This window comes from Petromyzon marinus, assembly GCF_048934315.1.
Source record: "Petromyzon marinus isolate PM22_M1 ecotype Great Lakes invasive population chromosome 68 unlocalized genomic scaffold, UKy_Petmar_22M1.pri1.0 chr68_unloc.1, whole genome shotgun sequence".
Taxonomy (NCBI): Eukaryota; Metazoa; Chordata; class Hyperoartia; order Petromyzontiformes; family Petromyzontidae; genus Petromyzon; species Petromyzon marinus.
The window spans coordinates 6,762,808-6,787,299 of NW_027422597.1; the positions used below are offsets into that span (position 1 = coordinate 6,762,808).

The 24,492-nt window shown below is 46.4% G+C and overlaps 1 protein-coding gene across 4 annotated transcripts; it reads left to right on the forward strand.

Moving 5' to 3' along the window:
• Positions 1 to 9,045: 9,045 nt before the first annotated feature.
• Positions 9,046 to 23,011, forward strand: LOC116957978 (E3 ubiquitin/ISG15 ligase TRIM25-like). 4 transcript variants are annotated; one of them, XM_076058197.1, is made up of 6 exons: positions 9,046 to 10,678; positions 12,903 to 12,998; positions 13,374 to 13,475; positions 14,647 to 14,669; positions 16,505 to 16,617; positions 17,367 to 23,011. In XM_076058197.1, exons 1-6 carry the CDS (start codon positions 10,127 to 10,129, stop codon positions 17,915 to 17,917), a joined length of 1,437 nt encoding a protein of 478 aa, XP_075914312.1. In that variant the 5' UTR covers positions 9,046 to 10,126; the 3' UTR covers positions 17,918 to 23,011. The 4 variants fall into 4 exon arrangements, 3 of the variants coding, with proteins under 3 accessions (XP_075914312.1, XP_032836331.2, XP_075914313.1); XM_032980440.2 differs by having other exon boundaries at positions 9,051 to 10,678; positions 13,242 to 13,475; XR_012931560.1 differs by having other exon boundaries at positions 9,054 to 10,678; positions 13,242 to 13,475; positions 16,505 to 16,934; positions 17,367 to 17,484.
• Positions 23,012 to 24,492: the final 1,481 nt, after the last annotated feature.

Below are 24,492 nucleotides of genomic sequence, written 5' to 3' on the forward strand. Positions count from 1 at the left end.
ATCATTTTCTCAAGAACTCCTATGTTTAAAGTTGAGTTACCATTCAGCCCCAACATGTTCCACTCTTGAAAAACTTTTGTTCACGCGAGAAATACAAATTATTATATAAAAAAATAAAGTAATAAAATATTACATGTAACACTTCCCACACATTAAGTACCATAGTGCTTTTAGGTGCCTGTCCTTAACGTCTGCAATTAATTAGCCCCCCCCCGCCCCTCTCCGCCCCCCCGCCCCTCTCCCGCCCCGCCCCTCTCCGCCCCCCCCCCCGCCCCTCTCCGCCCCCCCCCCACTCACCGCTCCCCCACCCACCCATGACAGTGCCATCTCGAGAACCCACTTCCCCACACGGCGAATCGCGCACACGCAGCAATGCGCAGCTGGTAAGCAAACAGCTGCAGGCCGCGGTGCGCCCCCTGCCACCACAGAACACATTTGATCGATCGATCTCCGCTCGTCACGTGAACAATTGCTCATTTTGCGAACAAATTGGTGGTCTTAATTAAAATTGCTCGATATAGCAAATTCTCGTAAAAATAACGCTCGTTAAGTGACACACGCCTGTAATATAATATGATGTATTGTGTTGAGTGAGTTGAGTGGCCTGAATCGATGAATGACCAGTTGTCTGTCATATAACTATTGACAATTACTCAGTCTACCCCATCCCTAATCAATTAGAGACCAGAAAATCACGGTGGGCAAAATGTGGGTTGGGGTGTGGAGGGGACCCTGCTTTTGGGGGGCGGAGAGGGGGTGGCGGATCGCGCAAAGGCCGTGGGTAGGGGAGGAGGCCATGCGCTCTACGAATGTGGGAACGGGTGCGGGGTGCTCGGGAAGGGTGCGTTAGCTGGGGGGAGGGGGGGGGTGGTTGCTGGGTTGGGGGCTAGAGGAGTGGCTTGGGGGTTCTCACGCGATAGGAGGGCACCACGGGGTTGGGAGATGGGCATGTTGGGTTGGCGAGCATGAATATATGCGTCTCGTACAGACCACGGAGTTGAGAGACACTCGACGTGTTTCGGATGACCGGTTGCAGGGCGTGCTCGAGAAGGCTAGTCACCCCAGCGTCGGGTGAACAATCCTGGTACAATTTGGATGAAATAATTATTAAAACGCACCAAGGCTACCCACCGATTATATATCACATAAAGTATTGTGAAAATCGCTATTCATACTCTTTGGTTCTTTCGTTAAAGTCACGTAGTTAGAAAAATAATAGATCACGACGTTTCTATCGCAACGCTAGCAATCATCAGGTGGGACAACCTGATGACGATCTATTATTTTCTACCTACGTGACTTGACCGAAATAACCAAAGAGTATGGATTCTGCAGTCACGAAAGTTTCAAATCAAGATTGAAATCACTATTATTGAAAAAAATATATATATTTTATCAAAGAAGCCACACGTAACAGAATGCTCCGAATTTAGGCACAAGATTTAAAATATTAAATTTAAGGAGTGTGCATATATCAATGAGAATGAACGTGAGGAGCAGGGAGTGGCAACGCAGCTGAGCTTCTCACAGCCCAACTGCTTGAGTGGAAGAGGAAAGGCGAGTTTCAGAGCGAGGCTTTCGCTTGAAAACAAGAGTCCATTTGGAAGAAACATATCCTGGGCAGAAACATATATCCCGGATCGCGCAGAAGCCGTGGGTAGGGGAGGAGGCCATGCGCTCTGTGGATGTGGGGACGGGTGCGGGGTGCTCGGGAAGGGTGCGTGAGCTGGGGGGGGGGGGGGGGGTTGCTGGGTTGGGGGCTAGGAGAGTGGCTTGAGGGTTCTCACGTGATAGGAGGGCACCAAGGAATGGGGAGATGGGCATGTTGGGTTGGCGAGCATGAATAGATGCGTCTCGTACAGACCACGGAGTTGAGTGACACATGGCGCGTTTTGTATGTCGGTTCCAGGGTGTGCTCGAGAAGGCTCGTTCCCCCAGCGTTGGGTAAACAATCCTGGTACAATTTAGATGAAATTATTCAATCGCACCAATGCTACCCACCCATTGTATATCATATAACGTAGTGGGAAAATCACTATTATTGAGAAAAAAATGTGTATCAAAGAAACCAAGCGTAACACAACGCTCTGAATTTAGGCACAAGAGTTAAAATATACAAATTAAGGAGTGTGGAAACATTAGGTATTCACATATTTATCCAAGTAACACGACATTTTGTGGACGTGGAAGGGATTTGCATTTGTTCTCTTCAATCAATCAATCTTATTTAACGTGCCAATATCGTCTTCAATAAAATGGGAATCAGTGCACATTACAGCAGAATGGGACCTGTACAGGGTACATAAAGCAACAGGAATGGAAAAATAAACCCGTCACGACCTCAACGGCTAAAACTGACTGAGCAAAATAAAGCGGAAATGTGCGCAACGAATAGCATAAGCAAATGAAGTAGTAACTAACATAAATAATAACTGAAGGAAACGGTATTTACCCCCTTCTAAAATGATGGATGTTATAGGAATGCGAGTCTGAATAAATGTGTCTTGTACAGACCACGGAGTTGAGAGACACTCGGCGCGTGTTGGACGTCCGGTGGCAGGGTGTGCTCGAGAAGGCTCGTCCCTTCAGCGTCAGGTGAACAATGCTGGTATAGTTTGGATGAACTTATTCAATCACCCGAATACTACCCACACATTGTATTTCACATAAAGTATGGGGAAAATAACAATGATTGAAAATATTTTTTTTGTATCACAGAAACCATGCATGACAGAACCCTCCGAATGTGGGCACACGAGTTAAAATATAAAATTGAAGAATGTGCATACATAAATGAGAATGGACGTGAGGAGCAGTGAGTGGCAACGCAGCTGAGCTGCTCACAGCCCAGCTGTTTGGGTGGAGGAGGAACGACAAGTTTCGGGGCAAGGGTTTAACTTGAAAGAGTCCATTTGGAAGATAAAATATATGCTGACTGCCATGGGCAAAATAAGTTAATGCCTATTTGATACCATACTGTACCGGCACAAGTTTATCTTGATTTAAGAGACTAAACGTTATTTCTAAGGAAAGGATGCTTGACGAGGTAATATACTTTCCTAATAAAAAACAAAAGTGTTGCGGCATTCCTGTGTTATCTGACTTTTTACGGGATAATGCTGAATGAACAAGCGGCTGTGAAAAAAAATTACGCATTAACCTGCACACATTCGTTTGTGATAATACTGTAAAAATAATAAAAGCATAAATAAACAATGCAGGTGTTGAAGTTGGGTGAGGATTGAACGATGTTAGACTTGGCCAGATATTGATCTCAGGTGGCCCAATTGGCATGCAATGCGCGAACCACTGGGCCACCACTCCATCCGCAGGATACAAATGTACATCCAATAAACGGGATTAGAAGTTGTGTAATCTAATTATTGTAAATACATCGCCATGAATGTTTTCAACTAATGTTGCAATGATGTTTAATTTATACGAAATATAACATCATGTTGTTCACTTTGCTAGATATATAGGCACTCGATCGGAGTGGATAATGCTGTTGTGTTCAAGTAAATGTTTTTGACATGTACACATGCCTCAGCTTTGTCTATAGTATGTCAATACTCCAAGAACAATTTGTCATCAGGCGGTTTTCTGGATAGCACATTCCCAAAATATAATAATTCATGCTGTAATCAAAGCGAACACATTTTGAGTATCATACAACAGTCTTGTTTTCTTAAGGTTACGCCATCTTCACTCAAAGTTGTTTTGTCACGCACAGCCAAATGAAAACCCCTCCGACCGGTTCTGGTTTACATTCCTATGCTCTGCATGGAAACAAATCTCAAACTAGAGCAGTGGCTCTTAACCTGGGCTGCATGCACCCCCCGGGGTGCCAGATGCTCTTTCTGGGGGTGTGTGACATGGGCAGATTGTTCTAGAAAGTAAATAATCGAAACACAAATTCAGCATGGGCACGTTAGTATAACTACTTTGTTTCATAAAACCTCAGTATTTATTAACATTAGAATGTGTTTAACGATTGAGAAACAAAGGGGTGCAATGCTAGAGTAAAGGTTAAGAACCACTGACCTAGAGGGTTTAGTTCACGTGAGCGGCTGGCAGTGTTGAAGAAAACGCGAGAATGTTGCTCCTGTCGACTGCTGAGGAGTAGCGATACTCAGGGGTGGAGTTCAGACTCCCGAGTCTCCACGGGAATTAAGTGACGGCGTCTCAGACCAACTCGAGCTGTTTCAGAGACCGGGGCGGGATGGGACCTCAGTTGCCCTTTCTCGTCATTGAATCAGACTATTTATTTATCCTGAAGAAATCCGATGAGCTATGAAGCTCTTTTTCATAGATGTCCAGTAGGGGCCGGTCAGGAATTTACAACAGCAAACAAAGTACAGGAAAGGTCAGCAAGTGACTTATGAAATATCTAAGTTTGCCCAAGCTTGGTAATTGATGTAAGTACATCAATTACAAAGCTTGGGCAAGACAGCAACAAAGCAACAACACTCCCAGACCTCACCAACACAACACGCAGTCCCTCAATAAAGTGCAAATTAAAATTATCGGTTACGTTATGCTGTTGAGTGCTGATGGAATTCAAAACAACACTTCATGAAACTAGTAACATGCTCTTGGTAAAAGCAGATTTAAGCAGCACTCCATTCTACGTTTCCACATTGACACAAACATGTTTTAGTCTGGCTAAAGAAGCTGTGGTGTCACAGCAGCGAAGCCGCTCCGTCGGAGCCGTGCCTGCAACCGTGATGCCGCAGCAGCGAAGCCGTCCTGCCGACGCCGTGGCCGCGCCGCCGCCACCTCCGAGTGACGGGGCCGACACTGCTCTTCCCTCACCACCCCCCACATGAACACACACACACCCCCACATAGAGCCCCGAGGGGAGATCACCTGGCCAACAGGTTTTCACCCAGAAGCTCTCTCATGGGACCAAACTTCACATTTTCCTGCGACCAGGGAATTGGGCGATCTCCCCCGAGGCTAACGTGCACCGTGACTTGGGTTGTAATTACATGGTCACGACGGGGCTGCTGAGCCACTGTGGGTAAAAAGCACACACAACAAACACTGGTCAGCAGGCAGGGGGGGGGGACGAAGTCACGAACGGCGGAAAAAACAGGGCCGGTCCTCTGATTGGTAGGACAAATGCGCTTGTTTAGAGAGTAAAAAGCGGACGTCTTAGCACCGGCCCGGGGAGAGTGGCAGAAAATCCGAGCCACCTGATTGGCCAGGAAGGCCAGTGGATCAGCGCCGAACTATCTTTGATGTAGGGAACAATAAAAGGCGAGAGAAGGTAGGGATAGGGGTGTCACGTTCTTCTCAAGTCGGGGGATCTGATTAGTCACCGTGCCAGCCACTGGATCGTCCGTGAGACAAGTCTCAGTGCAGCCAGGCCCCGTTCCCAGCGAGGACTTCGTGCAGCCTCGCCTCTCCACGGCTTCCCGCACATCTGAGCCGAACCGTGAGTACGCAAGAGAGAGTCAGGATTTAGGGTAAGATCCTAGGGAGCTTGATTCTAAGGGGACGAGGTAGATCGGGTTTAGACCATCGGGAGATAGGTTAGACCTGCCCTGCTGACTCATACTGATTTGGGTGATAGCAGCACGCAGACACGCCGGGAATAAATTGTTAGTGATAAATAAACCTTGTCATGTGGTTTCTGCGAGTGTGGAACGGGCGCATGGTGGTGTGAGTCTGCTCGTCCTGGTATGGGGATTTGCGCGCGTGTAATACTGTTGAGGCGCCCGACCGGGGTTCCTGCGTCGTTATACCCATGCGTTTGCGCTCGCCCCTGCGTGTTACTCGTGGTTAGCGTGTGCGTGTGGCGAGTGGTGGTGGGCTCATACAGAGGCACGTGAGGTTACTCATATGCCCTGGTGTTTAACGTGTGCGTGAGGTTAATGGGCGGCGTACACGTGAGATCAACCATACGGCCTTTGTTTAGCGTGTGACCGCGGTGAGCGATGGTGGACTCGCCTGGGTACACGTGGGATTATTCATACAGCCCTTTAAATAATCTCCAAGACAACCCCCCAATCGGTTGCGCGTGTGCGAGTGACGTCCCTGCCCTCTGACCCCCGATTCCCAATCCCTCGCGCACGACTGCTGCGCGGCACGGGAGAGGAGCGACGACAGATTTCGGGTGACTGCGTGTTCGTGAGTGTGCGCAGAGATTGTGTAAATTGACCCCAGGTGGCTAAGCGCCAGCCGCGAATCATGCCCCGAGGGGCCGCGGCGAGAGGGGGGGAGTCGGTGAGCAGTAACCCTCCCCAGGATTCGGAAGAGGGGAGCAGCGGATCCCATACGAGTGAGGAGCCGGGGGTCAGCCTCCCCGACAAAGCACACTCTGAACTGGTTTCGTGCACTGCATAAGCTGATGTATAGAGTACTTGTCTCATGCAAGGTTTATTCTTATCTTATATAGATCTATATAGCGTCTTAGTCCAAGGTGCCTTACAATAATTATACAATTGTACATAAGATCGTAGTGTTTTAAATAAAGGGTGGGGTTATTAAAAGTGATGGTATGGCAATGGTGACAGTGAGGATGACAGGTGGCAGTGGTTAAATAGGGGTTGGGGTAGTGATAGAGTTCGTGATAGTGGTTGAGATAATGATAGGGGCTGTGGTAGTGATAGGGGTTGGGGTAATGAGAAGGGTTGTGGTAATGATAGGGGTTAGGGTAGTGATAGGTGCAGTGATAGGGGTTGGGTTGGTGATAGTGGTTGGAGTAGGCCTGGTCGTAGCTGGGGGCGGGGGCAGTGAGTCGCAGGAGGATGTGCAAGGGAGAAGAGATGGGGGTTAAGAGAGCAACGGAAGCTGCGGGTTGTGAAGATTATTGTTTTATGTGCACTGGGAGTTGGTTCCAGTGATGGGGAGCAAGAAAGGAGAAGGAGCAAGAGAGCGAGACATGGAGGGATTTATAGACAAGAGGGAGACATTTTAACAGACAGCGATAATGGACAGTGAGCCAGTGGAGTTGGGAAAGAACAGAAGTGTGGACATTGTGAGGAAGGTTAAAATGATTCGGGCTGAGGCATTTTGTATCTGTTGTAGAGGATGAAGGCGAAGGCAGGAGGGCCGAGAAGGTTCTGTGTAGATCCTGCAGGGAAAATGCCCTTTCTGATGCCTGCTCGGATGTGCAGCCCAGAAACACCGCCTCACCCAGTGTACACTTACAAGCACTATGCACATGTAGTTGTGTGTATAGACTGCTGCATGTCGTAGGAGTCATTTGACCATACTTCACCAGTCTGGTCAGTGCGATTTGGTGACTGCGATATGCGTACAGTGTGTATGTTGGATCATTCTACAGTTCAACAATGGACTTTGCTGCACTGCCCTCAGCTGAAATGGCAGATCCCCGCAGCAGCATCCAGCACTTGACTCATGCGGGGAGGTCGCCCATCCAAGAACCACGCAGGCTCAACCCTGCTAAGCTTCGGTGATCTGGGAGCGTTCCGGGTGATGTTTACTTTATAGTTAGTTTATATATAGCTATGTATATATATATGATACATATGAAAGTACTTCACACAGTCGAGATTATTTATGTATCAAAAGGGCGCCGTGGTGATGTGATGTTATAGTCATCCCCTGGTATGCAGGAGGTCGGGGGTTCGATCCCGACCCTGACGCCTGCGTGTTTGGAGTTTGCATGTTTTCCGCGTGGGGTTTTCCCTCCACATTTAGAAACATGGCTTTAGATTATTTTGGTGCTATAAATGTTCAAAGAATGGGCCACTTTGTTGAGCTATCATTTGTGGCCTTCTGAAAAATAAGTTAATACCTCAGTGGACATTGACTTGTTGGATGGGGATATTTAGTTGTATTTTTGTTAGGGTGATTTGTTTACCTTTCTTGTACTTTGCACTCCTGTCATGTTTTGTACTGTTTGTTGTTGTAACGTTCTTACCTGCCCCGACTGGACATCTGTGAAAAAGAGCTTTATAGCTCATGAATACATATTTAGATTTTGATATATTTATTATTTCAACTACCATGGTATACAGCCACAGCAGCTACAATCTCCACATCAGGTGGCCCATGGCCGTGCCCTGCTCCGTACTTGGAGAGCCCCAAGCAGTTTCAGTACCCTTGGTTAATTCTCCACATTCTTAGTTATATTCCTATTTATTTGCCTACTACCCAGGGAAGCGTGCTGCAATTTACATTAGAAGGAGGCGTTTGTGTGGGGGGAAAACCCAGTCTCTACACGTGCCTGTAGATTCCGATCCACAACGGGATGACGGCCTATCCAGGCCGTGCAAGTGGGGGGTGTGGCGTTATTTGACCATTCTGTACAATAGTGGAATATGCTGCACTGCCTTCTGCTGCCCACAACATTGTGCGGCGTCACAACAGCAGGAAAGGTCATGGAGACGAAGGCAGGATGCATCAAGGAGGATGTACCGCCATCTGGCAACCTCGCAGCCCCTTGCCTTCAATAGGCTTCATCACTAGCCGGGTTCCATCGCGCGGTGCTCATCAAGATGATCGTGAAATATGTTCAGTGCTTGCGTTCCACTGCCAATGCTACACTTACGGAGTTTTTTTTTGTTTTTACGTTTGATGATATTAATAAGCTGAACAGGTCATTATTATATTATTTCCATTGAGGATACCTACAGCCAGCTTAAAGCTGAAAATGCGATGAGAAGTTTTGCGGTTCATTTGACACAGACACGAGGCTCAGACCGGCCATGGTAGAGCGAATTATCAGAATATTTTGAGCACCTACAGTGCAACTGTTTCAAAAGCAGAGCCTGTTGCACTTTCAAAATATCAGACAAATCACACGACATGATTCTGTTGAGGGACAGCGCGAAATGTAGATAGATGGCTTCACAGTTAAGTTAGACTGCCTAAAAACTAAGACATTCATTCGGATGGCCTGACATTTCACGAAGTATCTCAGATGTTTTGAGATGCCTTTGACTTGACAGACTGTTTTTTGGTGCTCTGTAGTGTGCTTATTTTCTGTGTTTTAAAATTGTGTTGTCTCATTGCGTTCGAGAGATATATAGTTACGTCTATTAATGGCCAAATCAAATGCAACTAATTCAAGTGCAATTTTCTGTATTGGGCTGCATGTTGAGAAATTTTCCTATCAAATGTTCCCAAAGCGCTGCTCCAGGCATCTTCAGGCACGTGCCACTCGCAGTTCAATCCATAAATCTGCCCTTGGATCTCAAGTGGCTGTGAGAAAATTACACAGGAACATACACACATTCGTCTGTGATAATATTGTAAAAATAATAAAAGCATTAATTAACATTGTTGGTTGGTGATGTTGGGTCAGGGATAAATGACGATATAAATCCGCTGCTGGATGACGGCCTCCCCCCAGGTGGTGTGGGTCGTGGAGGTAATTTGACCACACTTCCCCACGCTGGCCATTGAGGGTTGGTGAAGGTGGGATGCATCGAGGTAGGAACATATTACAGTACAACAGCAGCTGGTTCTGCACTGGTCTCTGCTGCCCACGACGTAGCCCAGCTTAGCGAACGCAGAGCCACTCATGCAGACGGAGGCATTGCAGACGGTCTATGCACTGCGATAATTACAGAACAGCACAGCAAGACAGACGGACAGCTGATAAGCTTCTCAGCACCACGGGTGGTGCTGTCGCGCTGAGAACCGTGGCACCGCAAAAAGCGTACAGTGACGTCACGCAATACAAAACGTCATGTTGTCGTGCAAAGACGTAATACAAATGTCATGTGACTTCGTTAACACCGTGCTTTCCCGTGGATGCTCAAATTTCCAGGTCGTGGTTGGAAAATTGGTATACAAATAACATTGAAGCACTCTGATTTTCAGAGTGCGTCATTGCTGTACTTTTTGCTTTAGTCTTGTTGGTGACCCAGGTCGCTGCTGACAAGGAGACTCCTCTCTCCTGGTCTCTTGAGTTCTCGCCTCTTCAAATAAAATCAACTGTGCAAGTCAAACTCACGCAGAGGACGCTGCCTGCTTGAGTGTGGGGTGGATTCAATTGGTGACGCTGCTCTTCCTGGAATGGGGCGCGTCACCCCCTTCTCGTTCGTAACCGTGCTGTGAGATTCCACCTTTCTCTTCCTGTATGAATAGTACGGCATCCTGTGCTCTCAACACCCTCACTTGAGACACTGAGAGAGAAGCAGAACCATGTCCACCCCAACTGCTGCTGCGTCTGAGGAGCTCATCTGCTCCATCTGCCTGGGCGCGTTCCACTGCCCGTCCACGCTGAGCTGCGGCCACTCGTTCTGCCTGCGGTGCCTGGAGGACGCCTGGCAGGTGGCCGGGCGCTGCTTCTGCCCCCAGTGCCGAGCCGAGTTCGAGCAGAAGCCGCAGCTGAGCAGGAACGTGGCGCTCGCCAACCTCGTGGTGGAGCTCAGCGTGGGGGAGAAAGCGGCTCCGCAGGTTTCCTGTGACAGCTGTCTGGTCGGTGAAGTCCCCGCTGTGAGGAGCTGCCTGACGTGTGAGGCGTCCCTCTGCGAGTCTCATTGTAAGCGTCACCTGCAGAACGCGAGGTTCAAGGACCATGAGCTGGTGGAGCTGGGTGTCAGCGTGGAAGCTCGCACGTGCAAGATGCACAAGGAAAGTCTCAGGTTCTACTGCACACAGGACGAGAGCCTGGTCTGCACGAGCTGCGCCATCGTGGGGGAGCACACAGGACACAAGTTCAGCAGCGTGGAGGATGCGCACGAGTCACGGAAGGTGAGTGGAGTCGCTCTAAGACCGGAGCACAGAGATTGGGTCGCACCGTCACTCATCTCTGCAACACCCACACGGACGAAAATATAATTTACAATAAAAACTGAATAAACCATAGCTATAGTAATTACGTGTGTATAAAGAAAGGCATAAAGATAAGCATCACCTTACAATGTCTGGACATTGTACGTAGCGATGGTCAAATCTAGAAGGTGCCCGTCCATTCCCGCGATTCGCATCACCTACAACAACACTTTTGGAACAATCTGTGGTCAATTTCACTTATATATTGATATCTAATTCCCTATCGTGGTTCTCTGGCCACCTGAATCACCTTTTGGTATAACCAGGTCACGTGACCATACCTGGTGGAGTAGAACCACCTTCATAAGGGCATCCATAAACCACCCGAAATGTCGATTTGACCTCTGTGATAAAATTAACCGTAAAAACAAGGTTAGCCATGTTTTGCAATAGTTAAATTATGAATTCATGAAATTATGGATTTAACTGTACAACTATACTTGATACATTTTATTTGTAGATGCTTCTTTTGTGATATCATTGAGAAATTCACGGCCATGTGTGTTTTTTTAAATATATTTCCCACATTCCATTTTGTAATATATTCTAAAAAGTTAATTTGCTGCAACGCCAGTCATTTACCGCAGCTCTTGAAACATCGTTACATAAATTGAACATTTTAAAACCGCATTATTACATTTTTAATGTAAATTCTTTTTAAAATGTATTTATAATATTATTTTATGTTTAGTGTCTGCTGATGCTGCTGCTTAGTCATGAAAATGACTATATAAATGTAATAATTAAATTAAATCTTCGAATTTTGAAGAATCAGCTTGAATTTAAAAGTTAAATATTACTGCAATTTCAGGCATTATAGATGCTTGTAACCTTTTACCCCAAATCCAGGCTTTGGGGTACCAAAGGTTAATCTGAGACATGGCATTTTTTGCATTCCTGTGAAACCTTGTTCAGCGTTGATTTGCAATGCTTTAATTTCACTGCCGAATGAATTGATGTAAATAAAAAAACACTGTGATGCCGATTGCAGACAGGGAGAGATGAGCAGCAGCTCCTCAAAATAAATGTGGTTTTTACTCAAGCCATCAGCCTTCGGTGCCTTCAGGGGCTGCATAATTTCAGCAGCAATGATTCAATACAATCAGCCTTCGGTCTGGGCTTGACATACAGTGTATCAAATATTTTTTTTCAGATTAATAAATGTGTTGTTTTTTATGAGGAGTGACAGATATCTAGGAGATGAAAATTATCCTCATCTATTTAATGGTTTACCTATAATATATGGTACTTTAAGTGTAATATCCATAATACTTTGCATGCACTAAATGCACTTCATAAGAGCACCACTGTCCATAAACTGTAAATACGACATCTTCTTTGGTTCTTTCGGTAAAGTCACGTAGAATGAGAATAAAGAATGAGAATAAAATTCTACATGACTTTACCGAAAGAACCAAAGAAGATGAATCCTTGCAGACACGAAAGCTTTAAATCGAAATGTAAATACGACATTTAATGTTGTTAATTCGACTTCACGTGTCAGTATTTTAATAACACATAATGTGTTAGCCAATCAAACAGTGGAGAGGAGCTGTATGTCTGTATGCATGTATGTTCTTTGGTTATTTCGGTAAAGTCACGTAGAAAGAAAATAAAATAAATTATAGAATACAATGTTTCGATTGCAACACAACCAACAGTCATCAGGTGTGAATGAATGCAAGCTCGGAGAGAGACACACATACAGTACAGAGAGAGAGACAAACACATACACGGAGAGAGACACATACACAGAGAGAGACACACAGATAGAGAGACAAGCACATAGAGAGAGACACAGAGAGAGAGACACAGGGGGGAGAGACACATAGAGAAACACACACAGAGACACATTCATACATACACGTTTGTATGTATGTATGTTTGACTTGTTTGGTACCGTACTTAGTCAACCGTTTGAATCGGAGTTGCGGGGGAAGGATACCAAACTAAACTCAAAAAGCCTTTTCTAAATAAATAAGTTTTAAATTTAGAGTAGTTAAAAGTGCATAACTCTAGTGGCTTTCTAAAATCGAAAGGAAAAGCGTTTGAGATGGCCGCAGAAGCACATCTGAAAGTGCACAATGTGGTGACCATCAGCTGCTGATAGTGTTGAGCATGTTTGTTCCTCTACCCCACGCAGGAGGAGCTCAGACTCGAGAAGACGAGGAGAGAGGAGAACAAGAAGACAGCGGCATCACATACTCAGTCACTCAGGGAAGACTACCAGCGCGTGCAGGTACAGAGAGAGATGGCAGCTTCACGACTCCCTCTTCTAATCCGCCTGTGAATTGTATTCAATTGAATCCCGTTATTAATTATCATTGGTACGTTTCATTTCCCCCATGCTTGCATAATTTAAGTCTACTTTCTGCTTGTACAGAGTATGGATATATAGTGCTGTTGAGATGATTTATGATTTCACATTGAACTGTGTTAAATGATGAGCGATTCTATAATGCGTCATCGCATCTCTGTGTAGGAATCTCTGCGTGGGACCAAGGAAGGGATCAGTCGAGAGTTTGAGCGCAGGAGGGAGCAGCTGAGGGAGGAGGAGAGGGAGGCGTTGGAGTGCGTAGATGAGGAGGGCCGCTTCGTGCTGTCCCGCATCCAGGCGGATATCGCTCGCTACGAGAGCAGAGTATGCAGCCTGGAGCGGGAGATCAACCAGCTGCTCGCTGCCCTCGCCATGCAGGACCCACTCTCCTTCTTGCAGGTGGCCCCACCTCCATTCCCTTACAGCCTTGGTTCATCAGACGGTTTGTCTACAACCAAGAGAGGGTCACCACTCAGTGAGACGTTGACATTGTAGTTTGTAGACGCCAGGGTACTGTATGTCCGGAATCACATCTTTTACAGATAGAACCAGATCACGGAATCCGTGATTCCGGACATACAATACCCTGGTGTCTACAAACTAAGTTGCCTCTGTGGTAGTAGTTACATTGGAAAAACCAAACGACATGTCTCGGACCGCAGCCGTGAACACAAAGCAGACCTAAAACACTTTAGGACCAACACCTCGGCCATGGCAGATCACTGTTATAATTCAGTAGGCTCACATTACATTGACTTCTCCAAGACAGAGGTTCTCTGCAAGCCATTTGGCTACCATGAGAGATTCGTTCATGAGGCTATCCACATATACAAACACAGAGACAATTTCAACCGAGACGATGGATTCTGGCTTAGCAATCATTGAGGGGATTTGATAAACCATTTCGGGTCTTAATTGATTGTTCACGCTTATGGTGGCTTTCAGACCGCATCCATTATTTTCGTCTCCCCCCTCCTTTTTTCCGAATAACTGCCAGATCGCTCTCCGTGGTGCTAACGTTAAAAATAAAAAATAAACGCCACTTTAAAAAAAAAAAACTTTCTTGCTGTGGTTTTCACACCTGATGATGATTGCTTGTCTTGCAGTCGAAACGTCGTGATAATTTTATTGCTTTATATTTTTAGTATTTTATTGTTTACCTTCTACGTGACTTTACCGAAAGAACCAAGAATATGAATCCCTGCCGTCACGAAAGCTTTAAATCAAAATATATGCATTGTCTTTGATACTGATTGGCCTACACCAGAGAAAGCCTTAATCATGGCCTTGTCCCTGCACCAATGTTAGACCAGAGAACGCTAAAAGGTGAAAAGTACAAGGGCAATGCAAGTATGAAAGTCGTAATAGCTCAGGATGAGCAGTGATGCCTTTATTGCCATAAATGTGAAGCCTAGTCTTACCTTAATAATTTTGATACTTGCATAATGGTCCCATAAATAACCCTGTTTTTCACTATTTTCCATTTTAAGGTATTTGTTAATTCCATGATGTTGCATTACACTGTAAACAGCAGGTGACTTTATGTAAAATGTGGGTTTGTATTTTTCAGGATCCCCTGCATGAGAAACTCAGGTCAGTACTAACCCAGACTCAAACCCGAGCTCTCTCTGCCACCTAGTGGGCAAATCAATGAACGGTCGTAATGTGCTTCGTAATACACAATATTGTATGTCGGCAGTTATGCCAACAAGGACATTCAATTGATTTTGATAATGGTGAGGTTTTCTGTAAAACTAGTTACGATTGGCCACGACTAATTATATAATGTATTGCAATTGATATAAATAAAACACAATTTAACCGTTCTGATTGTTACAAGCTTAATGCTGCTTAGAAGCATATCATCAAGTAACATCCTGTTTAATTGCATGCCTATGCAGGTCTCCATACGTCGATTAACTGTGACTTAATGTGTATATAGCTACTGCCAACTGTACTGGTCGGAGGTACAAGACATGAATAAAAAACTAACTTAAAATAAGTATTTCATTGTACGTTGATTAACTGTGAGGAGACACTAATCGATGCTGCGTTTTCTCTTAGATCAACGTAATGTACAAACACTATCAATTATGGATTTTCATTAATTCTGAATAACCCAACTAATAGGTACGGGATATTCTGAGATTATAATAATGCATTGTAAATTTTGATTTAAAGCTTTCGTGACTGCAGAAATTCATATTCTTAGCTCTTTCGGCAAAGTCACGTTGAAGGGAAACAATAAAATAATAAAATATATTTATTATTTTATTGTATTGGTAAAGTCACGTTGAAGGGAAACAATAAAATAATAAAATATATTTTATTATTTTATTGTTTCCCTAATAAAATATATTTTATTCTTTTATTGTTTCCCTTCAACGTGACTTTACCGAAAGAGCTAAGAATATAATCCATTGTAATTTATATAACTACATTAACCCCTCCCATCTTCACACCTGATAGGCCCACATTGATAACATCACCTTTACTCTATTTAAGACCGAAGCAGGAGGAATTCCTGATAGTTTTGTATATCGCCTGATGAAGCTAGTTGTAATCACCAGCAAAATGTTGTACCCTAAATGTTTTAGGTTTACTCTCCAACACACGGGTGTGCTGAACTAGTAATGAATTGGCATATTTTGTTTACGTGACAAAACTTACCAATTGACTGTGTCGGGTAGGGGCGGGTTTAACGCCACATTTATATTTACGTGATCTAACCCAAAATTCCATTCAAATGGATTATGGCAGTATATTTGGTTTGTTTCATTTTCAAACAAATGTGATTTACGAATCTCTCTAAAATCACTATCAATCATTCAGATATAATTTATACCATATATACATTGTGTACATTACCATTATTCAACTAAATTTCTTAGCGAGCATATTAACCGTTAGTAGTAGTGAATGACCGCATTCCTCCTTAACCCCAGCGTTGTCAAATGTTACTTTAAACATGTATACAGACAGTGACCGAGAAGTGAACCGACTTACTTCCACACTTATGAACGAGCTGCCATAAGACGTTATTTTTAACCATCCGATTTATGAACGTTCGGTCAAACTTACGAACTGAACTGCAAAACAATTTTATTCGGCGGAGCCATCTATTCCGATGAGACAAATTTCGCCCCCTTCTGACAACCAAGCCAGTATGAGGACTCAAGGTAAGTAAAACTAAAACTGACATTTTTCACGTTACTTTATTTAATGTTTTATTTACTATAGAGTTTAACGGTATTATTTAGAGAAGTAAAATATTTATTCTTATTTATGAGTGTAACAATGCTTCCCTTTTTGGTTGAACCATCACACAATAACACTGACCGTATGTACATTTAAATATTGAGCCCCGACAAGGGTGTAGAGGGACTTCACCCTTCATGGACTCCATGTCTTGTGCTGTGTGAGTGCAGGAGCTCGGGCTTGCAGGGGATCCAGGATGCCCCTCCTCCCACATTCAGTCACCAAGAGCTCACAGAGGACATCTCACTAGGAGGAGTGAAGATGAAGCTCATGGCTCTCGTGTGTGAGTCTCTCTTTGTGCTCGACACTGATCTCTGTCAACATCGTTCATTACAAACACAATCATCCAGACCAGCACTGTTCAGTAGGCGAATGCCCTTTGGTTGTGCCAGATGACATTGCAAACCCATGACCCGCACTCGATGGGGAGGCCCTCATCCTGCTGTAGATTGACAACATATTTCTGCGTGGATGTGACTATGCGAGGTTGTGGTGTGTATTGTGCACGCGTCGTGTTTATAGAGAGACGTTACAAGAGTGACATTAACATCGTGGTGCTGGCGTCATCACCAATGTCCATTACTACTGCACACATCCATGGTAATATTAGTAGTATTATTCATTAGTACACATACGAGTATTTTTGTACACATACTAGTTTTCGTTAGTATTATTTATTGCATTACTACAATAACATAAATGATCATACAAAACACAATGTGTGCTTGTACACAGTACTTGTAAGGCTTGTGTTGCTACTGTCACATGTTGTTGTGACTGCTCACATACTAATATTCCTCAGTATTTGTGTATGCATACTTGCATTCATGAGTATGTGTGTACCCTTAACTATATGCATTTGCCATACACGTTATAATCATTGTGCATTTGTTTCATATTAATGTATTACGCATTGCTGTATCACTAGAATAGCATAAATAATAACACAACACACAGTGTGTGTGTGTACACGCGGCGTGCATTTCTTGTGCTGTGACTGCCGCATGAGCGTCGTCACTTTCATTACCACAGATGGACGCTCACCGACTCTGGACACAAACTCAGCCTACAACTACCTCGAGATTTCCTCAGATCTCAGGACGGTGATGCGGACCAATGTCTCCCAGAGCCGTCCCCATCACCCACACCGGTTTGATCGCTGTTACCAAGTCCTGTGCTCTGAGAGCTTCTCGTCTGGTCAGTTCTATTGGGAGGTGGACATGGGGAGAAGCAAGGGGCTTTGTCGGATTGGAGTCACGTACGGGACGACCCCACGGAGAGGGCGTGGTGCTGAGTGTGGCCTGGGAGGGAATGACGTCTCCTGGAGTTTACAGAAAGATAACAACAGCTTCTCAGTGTGGCATGGTGGGGTAGCGACCTCACTTTCGGTGCTAGAGCCTCCACAGAGAGTCGGGATTCATCTGAACTGGGATGCGGGGCTCCTGTCGTTTTACAGTGCCGACTCTATGTCACTGTTACACTCAGTTCACCAAACCTTCACTCAGCATTTATATCCTGGGCTGTGGGTGTGCGGTAAAGTTTATGACTCGGTAACAATAGTGGATCTGAGTCGTGTGTCCTGAGATGACAGAGAGTGAACAACACAGCGAGCCACAAAGCACAGACTGGATACACTGTTTAGTTTGTGTATAGCTCATACCTCTTATGATTACGTAATTACACGTATCCTCACATAACCTCTGATTATTATCACTATTATCATGATACTGTACTGGGAGTTATTTGTACAGGTAACATATCTTTGGGTACCGAGCATATCTTTAAATACACATTGAGTAAGCAAATTATTTCAAAGAAACAGACTTATATGCTGTACAGATAAGTTTTCTCTAGACAGATTCGTCGTTTCATATTTGTCAGCAAAAATCAGTAATCTGTGCATTTGAATCAGTAACATTGTGTATCGTCGTGTAACCTGTGATTGTGTTGACATTCGTGATGCCAAATGAGATCTGTGCATGCTCCATGATTATCCACGAATACCACTACAGCATCGCGGTGACAGTGGTAATGTGTGAGAGGTGTCACCGAGACAGATGGAGAGTAATCTCTCATGGGGCGCCATGGTAGCGAGATGTTAACTACCTCGCTTGGAATACAGGAGGTCATGGGTTCGATTTCGAACCTGACACCTGTATATTTGGAGTTTGTACATTGTCCGCGTAGTCGTGTGGATTTTTGTTCGGGTCATCCACTTTTCCCCTCCACATCAACGCTATATAGTGTTGTGTGTCTTAACTAACTACACAGATACGGCTTCTGGAGGCAACGCGTTTATTAACCAACAAACTCAACTGACAAGACTGGAACACTAAGGGAGGTACAGCCTCCCTTCTAGCGTGCCCTACACACCTCGGCTACGCTACACACAGGTCCATTGCCACGGCCACTAAGGGAGGCTAGACCGACCTGACCCAGCCAGGGTACGGGCCTCACCAATGGTCCGCTACAACCCGGCTCTGACAAGAGCCTCGGTTGAGAGTCCCAGGGTGCTGGTCCAGTCTTCAGACACCACCGGTCCGTTACAACCTGGCTTTGACAAGAGCCTCGGTTGAGGGTCCCAGGGTGGTGGTCCAGTCTTCAGGTCTTCGGACGTCTTCAGGCTTGAGTTGGCGAACACTGCCGGACCCGTTCAGAGGGCCGGCTTTTTATCCCCAGGTCGGGGCTTACCCCTCTCCTAATGACCCCCCCTCCATAACCTTCTGGAAGGTCTTAAAGAGTCTAAAATCTTAAAGGGTCTTAAAATTGGTGGGCGGTCTCTATCCACCCCAGCCCCCAGCCCTTGGGGGTCTGGGGTATCAACTTTCGGTCACGGGCCACCCGAAGGGGGGTTTTACCCCATGACCATGGTGGCAGGTAAAGCGACCTACAGTGCCTTGTTAAGGTGCAACATCACCTCCCCCTCCGTAGCACCCAGCCGTCCTGGCTGGCAACAATCCATAAGGGTTTCGCGGGTCAATGAGCTTGTCGCTCTTGACATCTTAGGGACCTTTCCGGCCACCCCTCGTGGAAATCGGTTTCTGTTGGTTCTGGCGGAGTATTTTACACGTTGGCCCATGGCCTGGCCTCTTCCCAACCAGGCTGCAGCGGCCATCACAGAGGCGTTCCTTAATGGGTATGTGATGGATAAGGGGGCACCAGAACGACTTCTTACGGATCAAGGGAAAAATGTATCTTACAATTTGCTCTGTGACATGTGCTCCCTGCTTGGTACTTCTAAGGTGTGCACGTCCCCATACCATCCGCAAACGAATGGCATGGTGGAGAGTTTCAACTGGACACTTACGACGATGCTTAGCCACCAGGTGAGCGAGTCCCAGCAGGATTGGGACTTGTGCATTCCTGGCGTGCTGGCCACTTACCGCATGGCCCCCCACACTTCAACCGGCTACTCACCCTTCTATCTTATGTACGGCAGGGAGTATGAACCCCCTGTCGACGTACAACTTGGTGTGGCTCCACCCAAACGGCCTGCCGCTTTCCCCGACACGCTTCGCTTTAATATCGAGAGGCTGACCAAGGCGCGTGAGGCGGCTGGGATCAATGCTGAGGCTCGACAGGGCGTTAGCAAATGCCTGCAGACCTCCCGCATATCTGCCCACAGGTGGCGTTCGGGCGACAAAGCGTGGCTTCACTGCCCCCAGGTCCCCGTGAGGACGTCCCCCAAATTGGCTAAACTATGGCGGGGGGCCGTTGACGTGGTGCGTGTAGTCCGGCCCCAATGCGTGGAATTCGGTGGGGTCGCCGCAGCTGGTACGTGCATCCGTCACATCTTAAGCCGTTCTTTGTGTCACGTGCTGCTGTTTCATCCCCCCTTAGTCCGGGCCAGTTGTGTGAGGTGTCCAGCGACCAGGGTTGCGTGCCTGCTGACGCGGAGTTACAAGGGGAGCCCTTGCCCCTTTCCCCAGGCGCCACACGACTGACGCCTGCGCCGGCGCCATTGACGTCGGCTTCACCGAACCAAGCCAGGAGGAGCTCCCCCGCCCCCCCATGACACCCGACCCGAACGACCCCAGCCATGAGGACCCGGTCCATTACTCAGATTTTCCTGACCCCCGACTTGCTTATGTGCCCCACACACACTTCACATTGAGCCTCGCCTTTTCGTTGATTAGCGGTTGTGTATCGTGTAAATTTGTACAGATGGGTTAGGGTATTTATGGCGGGTCACTTACCTTCCTCGCAGTTCTTGTTGTTGCTTTTGCTGTTATCTTTGTTCCTGTTGAGGCTCGCGTACCTTGTTCGTTAACTTACCCTTTGGGATTGTTGCCAGCTGGGACGGCTGGGTGCTACGGAGGTGGGGGTAATGTTGCATTATAAAGAAGTGCTGTAGGTCGCTTTACCTGCCACCATGGTCATGGGGTAAAACCCCCCTCGGGTGGCCCATGACCGGAGGTTGACACCCCAGAACCCCAAGGGCTGGGGCCTGGGGGGGCGGGGATAGAGACCGCCCACCAATTTTAAGACCCTTTACGACCTTCCAGAAGGTTCTGGAGGGGGGGTGGGGTCATTATGGGAGGGGTAAGCCCCGACTTGGGGATAAAAAGCCGGCCCTCTGAACGGGTCCGGCAGTGTTCGCCAACTCAAGCCTGAAGACGTTAGAAGACTTGAAGACTGGACCAGCACCCTGGGACCCTCAACCGAGGCTCTGGTTAGAGCCAGGTTGTAGCGGACCGGTGGTGGGACCAGCACCCTGAGACCCTCAACCAAGGCTCTCGCCAGAGCCGGGTTGTCGATTAACCTCAACACTTTAATACAATTTATATTAATAAACCAATTGTTAGATCTGCTTAGATCTTGGATGCGTGACCACACGAGTGCAAACCCGGTGTTGTAGTCTTGGGGTTATTTTTATCAGGTAAGGCCCACTGAGCTATGTTGCTTTTTTCAGAAGCGACCTGTCTATCACAAATGACAGCTCAACGAAGTGGCTGATCACGTGGAAATATATAGCAACCAAACTCTAAATGCACGTTTCTAAATGTGGAGGGAAAACTCGGAGGACCAGGATCGAACCCACGACCTCCAGTATACGACGCAAGGTAGTTAACATCTCGCAGCTGCGGAAGGGAGTGGCAGTGCAGCAGCAGGTTCAGTCTGGAGATGATGCAGTGAATTGAATTGGATTTGCTTCTAGGTTGAATCTCTCTGTGTTGAGTTTTGAGCGTCACCCCCATGACAGTGTCATCTCGAGGCCCCCCTCCCCCATAAGACGAATCGCGCGCACGCAGCACAGCGCAGCAGATAAACAAACAGCTGCAGGCCGCGGTGCTCCCCCTGCCAGCACAGAAGACATTCGATCAATCGTTTTAATGAGGGAAATAAGTATTTGACCCCTCTGCAAAACATGACTTAGTACTTGGTGGCAAAACCCTTGTTGGCAATCACAGAGGTCAGACGTTTCTTGTAGTTGGCCACCAGGTTTGCCCACATCTCAGGAGGGATTTTGTCCCACTCCTCTTTGCAGATCTTATCCAAGTCATTGAGGTTTCGAGGCTGACGTTTGGCGACTCGAACCTTCAGCTCCCTCCACAGATTTTCTATGGGATTAAGATCTGGAGACTGGCTAGGCCACTCCAGGACCTTAATGTGCTTCTTCTTGAGCTACTCCTATATTGCCTTGGCCGTGTGTTTTGGGTCATTGTCATGCTGGAATACCCATCCACGACCCATTTTCAATGCCCTGGCTGAGGGAAGGAGGTTCTCACACAAGATTTGACGGTACACGGCCCCGTCCATCGTCCCTTTTATGCAGTGAAGTTGTCCTGTCCCCTTAGCAGAAAAACACCCCCAAAGCATAATGTTTCCACCTCCATGTTTGACAGTGGGGATGGTGTTCTTGTGGTCATAGGCAGCATTCCTCCTCCAAACACGGCGAGTTGAGTTGATGCCAAAGAGCTCCATTTTGGTATCATCTGAACACAACACTTTCACCCAGTTGTCCTCTGAATCATTCAGATGTTCATTGGCAAACTTCAGACGGGCATGTATATCTGCTTTCTTGAGCAGGGGGACCGTGCGGGTGCTGCAGGATTTCAGTCCTTCAGAGCGTAGTGTGTTACCAATTTATCTTGGTGACTATGGTCCCAGCTGCCATGAGATCATTGACAAGATCCTCCCGTGTAGTTCCGGACTGATTCCTCACCCTTCTCATGATCATTGCAACTCCACGAGGTGAGATCTTGCATGGAGCCCCAGGCCGAGGAAGATTGACAGTTTTTGTGTTTCTTCCATTTGCGAATAATCGCGCCAACTGTTGTCACCTTCTCACCAAGCTGCTTGGCAATGGTCTTGTAGCCCATTCCAGCCTTGTGTAGGTCTACAATCTTGTCCCTGACATCCTTGGAGAGCTCTTTGGTCTTGGCTATGGTGGAGAGTTTGGAATCTGATTGATTGATTGCTTCTGTGGACAGGTGTCTTTTGTACAGGTAACAAGCTGAGATTAGGAGCACTCCCTTTAAGAGTGTGCTCCTAATCTCAGCTCGTTACCTGTATAAAAGCACCTGGGAGCCAGAAATCTTTCTGATTGAGAGGGGGTCAATATTTATTTCCCTCATTAAAATGCAAATCAGTTTATAACGTTTTTGACATGCGTTTGTCTGGATTTTTTGGTTATTCTGTCTCTCACTGTTCAAATAAACTTACCATTAAAATTATAGACTGATCATTTCTTTGTCAGTAGGCAAACGTACAAAATCACCAGAGGATCAAATACTTGTTTCCCTCGTAGGTATTCGTGGGACGCACTAAATAATATACGTGCACGGTAGATTTCAAGAAGCTGTGGTCAAATCACTCTGAATGTGCCCGATTTTTTCCAGATCTCGAAAGCTAAGCAAAGTTGAGCTTGGATTATCGTGCCTGGATTTGTGAGCAGCTTACACAGAGTTCGGTGTGCAGATGTGCATCGTTCCTCTCTGATGCGCTTTCAGGTTTTATACATTGTTGTTCAGCGTGATGTCTGATGTTCACCACGTGCTGGGAGCATCATCAAGATTTGAAGCTTCTTCAGGTGAAATTAGAAATGTGAGGAGCATTGACACCTTTCAGTCTTTGTTTACAGTGGATTCCAATCTTAATGGATAAGTTATTTAATGAGCTTCAGGATATTTTGTCCAACTAATGAAACATTTACCGGACATAAAGGGACTTTCATTTGTCCTCTTCAATCAATCAATCTTTATGTTACGTGCCAATATCGCACTCAATAAAATAGGCATCTGTGCACATTACAGCATAACGCGACTGGTACAGGGAACATAGTTCAACATGAATGGAATAATAAACTCGTCACGACCTCAGCGGCTAACACCGACTGAGCAAAGTAAATTGTAACTGTGCGCAAGGAATAGCATAAGAAAATTAAGTAGTAAATAAAATAATAATGTAAACAAATCCCCCCTTCCTAACGTGTGAATGTTATGGGAAGGCGAGTCTGAATAGATGAGTCTTGTACAGACCACGGAGTTGAGAGACACTCGGCGCGTTTCAGACATCCGGTGGCAGGGTGTGCTCGACAAGGCTCGTCCCCTCAGCGTCGGGTGAACAATCCTGGTATAATCTTGATTTTAAGCTTTTGTGACTGCAGGAATCCATACTCTTTGGTTGTTTCGGTAAAGTCACGTAGGTAGAAATATAATAAAACAAATCACGACGTTTCGATCGCAACACAAGCAATCTTCATCAGGTGGAACAACCACAGCAAGAAAATGTTTTAGTAGGTGAGAGAGCTGCCGTAGCAAGAGGTTATATAGGTAAGAAAGGGGAGAGGCAAGGGGGGAGAGAGAGGACGGGGAGGGTGTGTCGTAGGGGAAGGGGGGGGTGCTGCGTGAGCGCTAGGGGAAGAGGACGTGAGGCTGGGGGGGGGGAGTGGGCGGGGCTAGAAGTGGGAAGCGGGGTGTGGGACAGGGAGGAAAATAATAAAAATGTACTAGTAAACTGCAAGGTGCCCGCAGCAGCAGCAGCTGGAGCCACCACGCGAGGCTGGGATCCGCTGGAAGCGCTGGGCGCCATCGTGCCTGGAGGCTCGATAAAGTACGCCTCCAAGGTGAGCGGAAGGGTGGTTTTCTTCAGGGAGTCCGAAAAGGTAGCAAACGCCGCCATGGAGAAGGGGCTGACAGTTGACAATTGGCACCTC